This window comes from Apodemus sylvaticus, chromosome 7 (assembly GCF_947179515.1).
Source record: "Apodemus sylvaticus chromosome 7, mApoSyl1.1, whole genome shotgun sequence".
Classification (NCBI taxonomy): domain Eukaryota; kingdom Metazoa; phylum Chordata; class Mammalia; order Rodentia; family Muridae; genus Apodemus; species Apodemus sylvaticus.
The window spans coordinates 58,833,540-58,842,318 of record NC_067478.1 but is presented as its reverse complement, the minus strand read 5'-3'; the positions used below and the strand labels follow the sequence as shown (position 1 = coordinate 58,842,318).

Sequence of the window (8,779 nt, the reverse complement as noted above, 5' to 3'; positions counted from 1 at the left end):
GCCTCTTTTCTCCCCAGTTTGCTTCTGACTATGGTGCTTTACCAGAGATAGGTTAAACTAACTAGAACAAATTTAAAAATCTTTAAGATTATTTTAATTTTTTAAAAAAGATTCATTTATTAATATATGTAAGTACACTGTAGCTGTCTTCAGACACACCAGAAGAGGGCATCAGATCTGATTATTTTAATTTTTAATGTATGTTAAAATTGTGTGTCTGTGTTATCTGCCATTTGTGTGCAGTACTCACATGGGCCAGAAGAGGGCAGTGGATGCTCTGGAAATGGAGTGACAGGCAGCAGCTGCCCAACCCTGGTGCTGGGAAATGTTCTTTGGTCATCTGGAAAGCAGGAAACATTCTTAGCATTCATTCTCTCCAGCCCCAAAGATAAAGAAAACAACACGAATTTACTAATTTTTTGTTATAACAATTACTTTCTTTTGAAAGTGTGTGTGTGAAAGAACAGATTTCAGGAACCTGTCCTCTCCTTCCATCTTGTGGTCTCAAGGATGGAACCCAGGTTGTCCACCTTGGCAACAGATGCCTTTATCCATTGAAGCATCGTGTCAGTCTGGCCCCAAATCATGTGAAATTTGGTGAAAAACCTAGAGTATCTATATAATCTCAACTAAAATAAGAGTAAAAAAAGCACACTTGACAAATTTATCTAAAGCCAGAAGTTTTTTTCACTTGTAGGCTGAGGCAGGTCTATTGCCTGAAATCAGGAGGTCGAGGCCAGCCCTGGGGGCAAAGGGAGACCCTCACCCCTACCCCAGAGAAACCGAAATTAAGTGAGGAAAAAAAAAGGCGCAAACCATGGTTCCCCCAGGTAAGTCAGAACTCGTGACCACACTAACCCAACCTGACATTGGGCCTCCCTAAGTGGAGAGGTCCCAAGGGGATTCTTGGGGTGGAGGGGAGAGAATTAGCGGCCAGATCACATGACCAGTTATGGTGGATTATACACTCAAACAGAGCCAAAGGCTCAGTCAACCATGGAGACAGAGAGGAACCTTGATAGTGGTCAGGTATCAGAGCACTCCTGGGAACTTCACAGATGCTTAAGCAACAGTACCCAGGACTCTGTGCAATTCAGGGGCGGGGCTGATTTCAGCCAGAGTCCAACATCAGAATCCCTTACCTGGAGCTGGGGAGGAGTGGAGGGATAAGGGAATCACCTCTGTGGGTGTTTCCACGGTCGGTTAATCTCTCACTCACGTCAGAATGTTTTACAAACGAGAGAACCAGAAAAATTAAGGTCTTACAGTCTGTTTTATATATCAATAAGTCTAGTCATCTGAATGACTGCTCAAAATCTAGAAAAGGACTGTGCTATAAAATTCTGGAAAATGAGCAGGGGTTGGGGGTGGGACACTCTCATCCAAGTCCTGATTGCTTAGATTAAGAGCACCTCTTGGAACTGGAGAAGAGAACATTAGTGTAAATTAAGTGCTCTTTGGACTGTTGTTTGTTTATTTAACTGTTGTTTTTTCCCACATAGCCCAGGCTGGCTTCAAACTCACTATGTATATGAAGATTACCTTAAGCTCTAATCCTTCTCCCTCCACAACCCAAACGCTGGGATAAGAGGTGCGGGCCAGTTCACGCATTTTATGGTGTGCTCGGAATCAAATCCAGAGCTCAGTGCATGCTAGGCAGGGCTGCACCAACCGAGCTGCGTTCTTTAAGCTTTAACCTTTTTTCTTTCTTTTTTAATTCAGATCTAGGAGTTTGAGGCCAGCCTGGTCTGAGAGCAAGTTCCAGGGCAGTCAGAGCTGCACAGAAAAAACCCTGTCTCAAAAAATAAAACCAACCCAAAACCCTCAAGTAATAATAAAATCGACAATTAGTTTTAAAGCAGTTTTCAATATATTCCAAATAACTGGTAAGTTATGCCCCAGTATCAATATAGGAAAATTTGGAGGTTTAAGATTAGTCTGGGTTATATAGAGAGATCTTGTTGAGAGACAGAGACATACAGAGAGACAGAGAGAGGCTAGCCCGTGGACGGGATGATGGCTTAGGCACGTGCCATTGTTTTGGACCTAAAACCTAGTGCTTCTTGTGTTGTCTGTAAGCTCAGCTTTCTTCTTTGGGAATCTCTGTTCCCGAGTTCTTAAAAGTTCTTAAAGGCACTTGCTGCCAAACCTAACCACTAGAGTTCAACCCTGGGGACCAACATGGTGGAGAGAAAACCAGCCCCCACAAGTTGTCCTCTGAACTGATTTTAAGAATTGATATAATTCACATACCATAAGATTCTTACTTTAAAATGTACAGCTCAGCGGTTTGGGGTACAGTCAGTTTTACCACCAGCGTCAGTACGTAGGGGACATCCCTGGAACCCCCCAAGACAAAGCCCCTTTGTTCCATTAGCTGTCACTCTCCATTCCACACCCCCCAAGCAGCCCTGATCTACGGCTCTCTGCAGCGTTCGTTCCCTACCCACCACAGTAATACATGGAATTGTGCTGGTGAACTTTGACCTTGACCTCTTTCACATAATCAGTTTTCCTGGGTCCTTCTGTGTTGCAGGGTGTATCCGCCTTCACTCCTTTTCCTGGTTTGGCCACAGTCCTATGTAGGTATGCACCACATTAAAACAGAGCAAAACTCTTCCTAGTCAAGGCGATTTTTAAATATTCTTTGCAACTCTAGGATCCTAGATTCACGTGAACGGGGACGACCGAATCTCAGGATTTTCTGTGCTCTGGAACTTTTCTTCCTGAACTCCTCTTCCTCAGATACTGGGAGCGCAGCCCCGTGGTGGTCCAGCAAGTTTACTTTCTCAGTCTTCCCTTCACAAGGAGTCAGACTCCCTGATCCTGTTTAGGAATCTGCTTCCCCCTCTCTCCTGGACTACCTGGTTTCCTGAAACCAGACACCGCGGAGGACCAAGGTGTCTCTCTCTCTCTCTCTCTCTCTCTCTCTCTCTCTCTCTCTCTCTCTCTCTCTCTCTCTCTCCTTGTTTCCCAAGGAAATTAATTCAGGTATAAAGGACAGTAGAGGAAGTATTTTCGACTTTCCTCATAATCCAGAAAGAAAAAGGAAGAAAGGGAAAGAAAGAGAAGGAAAGGAAAGGAAAGGAAAAGAAAAAGAAATTTCTTTGAGCCGCGACCTTGTGATCTTTTATGCAGATAAAATATTTCCTTAAAAAAAGAATCTAGGAAAATCATGCAACTTGTGCGTGGGAGCTAAATCTATGCTAAGTTTCTCCGTAAAGAGAAGACACAGGAGAGGGGTTTCCTTGTCTCCCCAAGTGTTTTCATCTCCTCGGTTTGGGGGTGGCTCCCAAGGGACTGCTAGGGACAGCGGCGTGCTCTGCAGGGTAGCGAGGCCGCAGGACTACAGGATCCAGAGGCCTTTGGAAACTCCTGTAGTTCCACGCTTGTTGGCTACCTCGGCTTCCCTGAGGAGTGACGCTGCGAAAACAAATTCTGATTGGTCAGGCCTGTGCTGAATTCTCCATTTATGGACAGATTGCCCGGCCCGAGCCCAGCTAGAGCCAGAGAAGAGTTCGGATTAAGTGTTAAGAGAAAGAGAGTCCAGGCAAAGCAGCTGGACGAGCAGTCCCGCAGAGTGCATCAGGGTGCATCTCTAGGCAGTTGGGGATCGCCAGGTCCGAGTGTGCACCGGGTCTGCTAAGTTTTGCCTTCACCTAGCGTCTCGGATCCCGCCTGGATGGAGTCCCCTCTGGATTTCAATTGGCTCCTGTGAGTGCTTGGGTGTCGGGAGCTTGTTTTTTTGGCGAAGGGAACCAACTTTTGAAGTTCGCCCCGGAGACCGCGTTCCAGCCCCAGTGCCTAGGCAGCCGGACCCGGCGGAGGCGCGACCGCGGCGGGAGTCACCATGGTGAGTTGGCTGCGCCGAGCGTCCCAGGACGCCTGACCCTGGGATGGGGCAGGAAGCCCGGGAGCGGGCACCTACCTTGGGCAAGCTGCCCGGGCCAGGGGTGGAGAAGGTGGACGCGGGAGTATGCACTTCTGGAGCGCTTATTTCCTGCTCTTTGCTGTAAACCGGGTCTGAGTCGGGAAGAGGGACCGAGGGCGGGGGGAGGGGGGCAAGAAAAACTCTGAAGTGACTTTATGCGCCGGCAAAGTTTTGGTGGCAGTGTTGTTGTGGCTGCCAGCTGTCTGAAGCTAGAGAGTGGGCACGTCTGTTTTCACCGGCACAGCCTTGGGACCGGAGACTCTTTCCTCCTCCAGAGAAGATGAGGGGCACGCCTGTGTGCCTCGGGTCCTCTCCCCTAGGCAGGCACCGGCGTGAGCTCCCTGGCAAGCTGGTCCCACAGTTGTCTTCCTGGCATCGGGGAGGACCCTGGCAGCCCCGCCTGCGCTGGTGATGAACCGAGGCTGCACAAAGGCAGGCAGGGGCGCCAGGTACCGCGGAGCACCTGGCGGTGGCCCGGGCTGCAGGGACCCTGTGACGACAGTGTGCAGCGGCAACCAAGCTGGCCCGGAGCCCAGGCCCATAGGGTCCCTGTGTGGGGTAAACACCTCCTACGGAGGGCCCCACCCGGTCCCCAGCTCGAGAGGACCGCCACCCTGGTCTACACGCCACAACTCTCCGAGAGCGTTCCTGGTTTTGTTCTTTCCCACTTGGTACTTGGGGGAGTGTGTGGCATGGGCTGCCTCTCTCTAACTCACGTGAGACTTGTTACTACCCAGAGGAGTCCCCCGCCCAGATACCTTCCTCTCTTGGTCCCAATAACCTTAGCCACATCCCCTGGGCTTCGCCATGGTGTGGCTTTCCTACCGAAGGACAAAAGCGAAGATTGAATTTTGGAGAGATTGCCAGTCCACCCGGATCAAAAGAAAAAAAAACTTTTCAAAAAGTTCTAGAAGGCTTCAAAGTTTCCACACTTGCTTCTTAGTAGTGGAGGAACTTGTCCTCCTGGCTTTCTCGTTGTTTACTTACGGTGAGGGTGAAACTTACTAAAAAGATGCCTAGCGTAGCAGGCTTGAGAAATCTGTATCCCAGATCCCCAGCGAGCACCAAGCATCCGCTGCGCAGGCGGGGTAGAACCCACATTCAGCTCGCAAACAGCCCTTGCCCCCGCGCTGTTTATTCGAAAGAATGATTTAAAAGCAAACAAAACCTTTAAAGGCATCCTGGCCCCAATCCTTTACTTTTCAAATAGTTCAAAATTATGTCACCTTTGTCCCCAAGAGAAAATACTTCATTTATAAATAAGCTTCCTCCGCCAGTTTCGAGGATTCAGAAGTCAGTCCACTGTCATAGCATGCCCTGAGGGGCGCTTGGGTGGAGTTTCTGCAGCCACTGACCCTTTGAACTTGAACAGTGTGATAGTCCTGGTGCCTATGAATTGCTGTAATTACTTTCCATGGTTCAATAGTTCTAAAAAAAATAAAATCAATGTGTTTATGTCAAGGACTTAAAGAATTTTACTGTGTTTAACTGCTTAAGTGCTACCTTGAGAAAAATCTTTTGTTAAACTCACTTTTTTTGGCTGTGTAGACCCAAAATTAGCCTGTGATGCCTTTTCCAGGGACATGGGAAAGCACGCTCAATTTGGTTCCTTGCAGTTGGGGTAGCTTATTTGGTCCATCAGATGTGAAGGTGTGTCTTAGCGTGCCTTTCTCGGTTGATTTATCAGGATGGACAGGGTGTAGTCACCTTCTTCTGGGTTCCCTGCCAACAGCACAGATGGGCACGTTGTGGGCCACTAGGAGGCTATCTGTGCATCAGATATGGTTGCCCCGGCCACAATTTACTGCCCGGAAAAGTTGAAACAGCTGGCCATCCTGAAATAGATGTGCCATGGACAGAAAGAACTGCAGTATCTAGAGTCATTTGGACAAAATTAAAGGAAAATTGTTTCTTTCATGACTTGGAAGTTTTGAGTGGGCTTAGCTGTGTGGAGTCGCCTTAGAACAGGTACCCACATCTCAGGTAGCCCTGTGAGAAGACTCAATGCTTCTGTAAGAAGTCTCTCGGGCTGAATGGAACGTTTGTGTTATGCATCTGTCTGGGCCTGCCCAGTTGAATCCCTCAGCTGTTTAAGGACAGGAAGGGATGGGCCATTACCCTCGGTGGGTGTGGCCAAGAATTAGTGCAGAGCACTGGGCCCTTGGCCAGGCCGGAGGAAGAACACCTGCACTGTGAACTCTCTGTGTGCTTGTGATGGTTGCTCTTGATTGGCAAGCCAATAGGGTTTAGAATCATCGCCGAAGGACACCTTTGGGCGTATCTGAGAGTTTCTAGCTTAGGTTTGTAGAGGCTGCAAGACCCACTCTACAGGGGGTCCACGAGCTGGGGGTTGAATAAAAGGGAAATCGGGAGCTGAGCTCCAGCAGTTGTCTCTCCCTGCTTCCTGCTTGCTGGAACAGCGGGACAGCTGCCTCTGGCGACTGCCGCCGCCATGCCGCTTCCCTCTTGATTGGACTGTATCTCCTCCATCCGCTCAGACAAGCCTCCATAAGTTCCCTTTGTCGGGAACATTTGTCACAATAGAAAAAGTAACTAATTGTGTGTATGACAGGGGGGCGCTTTTCAGGAAGGACTGGGAGCATATTATTAGACTCTCCATCTATACCAAAGGCCGTATGACTTACTCAGCTGTGACTCATGATGAAAATTGCCACTTCAGATTTATGAACACAATGTATCGTTTACTTCTCCCTCATATTCATTAACTATGAGATACTAGTTCATCTTGGAAAACCCAGAATATATTAACAGGCCATAGTTATTGCCTTTATCACTAGGAGGCTTGAAAAGGTGGGGGGGGGGGGAAATCTCTGTACATCATTATAAATGAAGAAATGTTGTTAAGAAGAGTATAGAAACTCCCTGTTGGCTAAATGTTCCGTCATAGACTCTGGCTTTGAAGTCTATGACAAGGTAGTTGGTGGTCATGGTCTGTTTGCTGTATGACGGACTATGTATGTGAGTCTGCTTTCTGTCTTGGCCCCAGAGAGTGTGATTGATAGGGTTTCTGTGAACAATATTCAGAGATGATTGAGTAAATCTGGCTTGGTCCTTGCCTTTGAAAGTTTCTAAGCTAAATTCCTTTTTCTTTACTGCGTATTATGCCTAAGTTGCTAGCAAGCATAGTACCCACAAACACAGCATTCATTCATTTATTTATTTATTTATTTATTTATTTATTTATTTATTTATTTGAGACAGGGTTTCTCTGTGTAGCAATGGCTGTCCAGGAACCCACTTTGTAGATCAGGCTGGTGTTGAACCCAAGGATTTACCTGCCCCTGCCTCCCAAGTTCTGGAGTCAAAGACATGCACCACCACATCTGGCTACAGAACCTGTTTATAACTTAGGGATCAGGTAGACAGTTGATCAAGGGGAAGATAGATTCCATCGGGTGGAGACTGGTATGTATTTAGAAGGTCTGGAATGCATTTGGAATGTTCTCTGGAAGCCAATCTAGTTCATTTATTATCAGATTCTAGAAGTCCCTTGACCAAAACAACACAATTCAACTAAACTGAAGAGGCGGGGTAAGTGTGATGGCCGGGGGAAGGTTAAGGAAAAGCTAGTAGTACAGGATACTGCTACCTTGGGGTGTGTATCTTGGAAGAGAAGCCCATCAGGCACTGGATAGACAGAGAGGAGACGTGGGAAGGTGGAAGCCACCCCTCCCCCCATCTCTACTGAGGATTCCACTGGTGGGAACTTCAGTGACCATAGAGGAGGCCAAGACACAATCTGGCATCTGGAGAGTAATCAGGAAACACACGTCCCATCCAAAGAGGAATGGCCACAGCTATTACATTAACCATATCACCAGGTTATCTTGCAGACTCATATGCAGTCTCGAGCTTGTGCCGTGCTGCTCATTTTTAAGTATCCTGATGTTCCTGACAGGCCAAGAATGCTCATCTGTGGTTCATCTGCTCGGAGTCACTACAAGCTCAGTATGTGTCCGTGAACCACAGAACTTCCTCCCTCTAGGTGCTAGCCACAGGGTCTAAACAGCAGCTGCGCACCGGGTAAAGATGTCAGTGTTCATTGCTACGTCCACATCTTCTCCTTGGGCCTCTCGGTAGGGAAGGCAGTTGCCAGATATTTTGTACCTGTGGAATCTGGCAGCTTAAAACAGGGAAAGCTTCTGTACAGCTGCGCTAACTGGAGCTGGCGGATCCTGAGTGAAGATGGCACGTGAGTGGCTAGGCCACACCTTCAGCTTCCCTTGTTACCCTTCATCCTCCCTTTCAGTGAAATGCTCCAGCTCCCAATGCTGCCTGGCAACCCCTCATTCTGCAGTGCAGAACTCGAGGGCTATCGCCAGAGTTTAGAGAGCGAGCGCGGCGAGCCACAGATTCGACTCTCTGCTTCTGGTGTATGGTGGAGTCACTTTAGACTAAGTGGAAGAAGAGTGCTTCTCATCCGCTGGTGACAGAGGACTCGGGTCCCACTGCGTGGAAAGAACATGTGAAAGCTTTTCATCATCATCTCTGCTCCTCTCCAACATACACAGGCTTAAATGCATTTTTAAAACAGTCCACCTGGGCTGTCCTCCTGCCTCAGCCTCCCAGCTGCTGGCATTCCAGACATGTGCTACATCTGGCTATAAGATGCAGAAATATTTTGGAACCTTTAGACAACCATAAGATACTCTGAACCTCACAGTGGAATATGTAGGTGCATACAGGCATGCTTCTCCAGGTTTGAATTTGAGTAATTTTGCTTTTGATATATATTTTTATATCAAGATTTATGTTTATATTTATATAAAATTTATGTTAAAAGTTAATGTTAAAATGTAGTCACATGTGCATGTATGTCTGTGTACC

At 47.6% G+C, this 8,779-nt stretch overlaps 1 protein-coding gene across 1 annotated transcript in view; it reads left to right on the top strand.

Moving 5' to 3' along the window:
• Positions 1–3,483: 3,483 nt before the first annotated feature.
• Positions 3,484–8,779, top strand: part of Myo1e (myosin IE) — a 191,690-nt gene continuing 186,394 nt past the window's right edge. Inside the window, exon 1 of the mRNA XM_052187898.1 lies at positions 3,484–3,853. Within this exon, the coding sequence (XP_052043858.1) occupies positions 3,851–3,853 (3 nt within the window). The 5' untranslated portion in view covers positions 3,484–3,850. The remainder of the gene's footprint in view (positions 3,854–8,779) is intronic.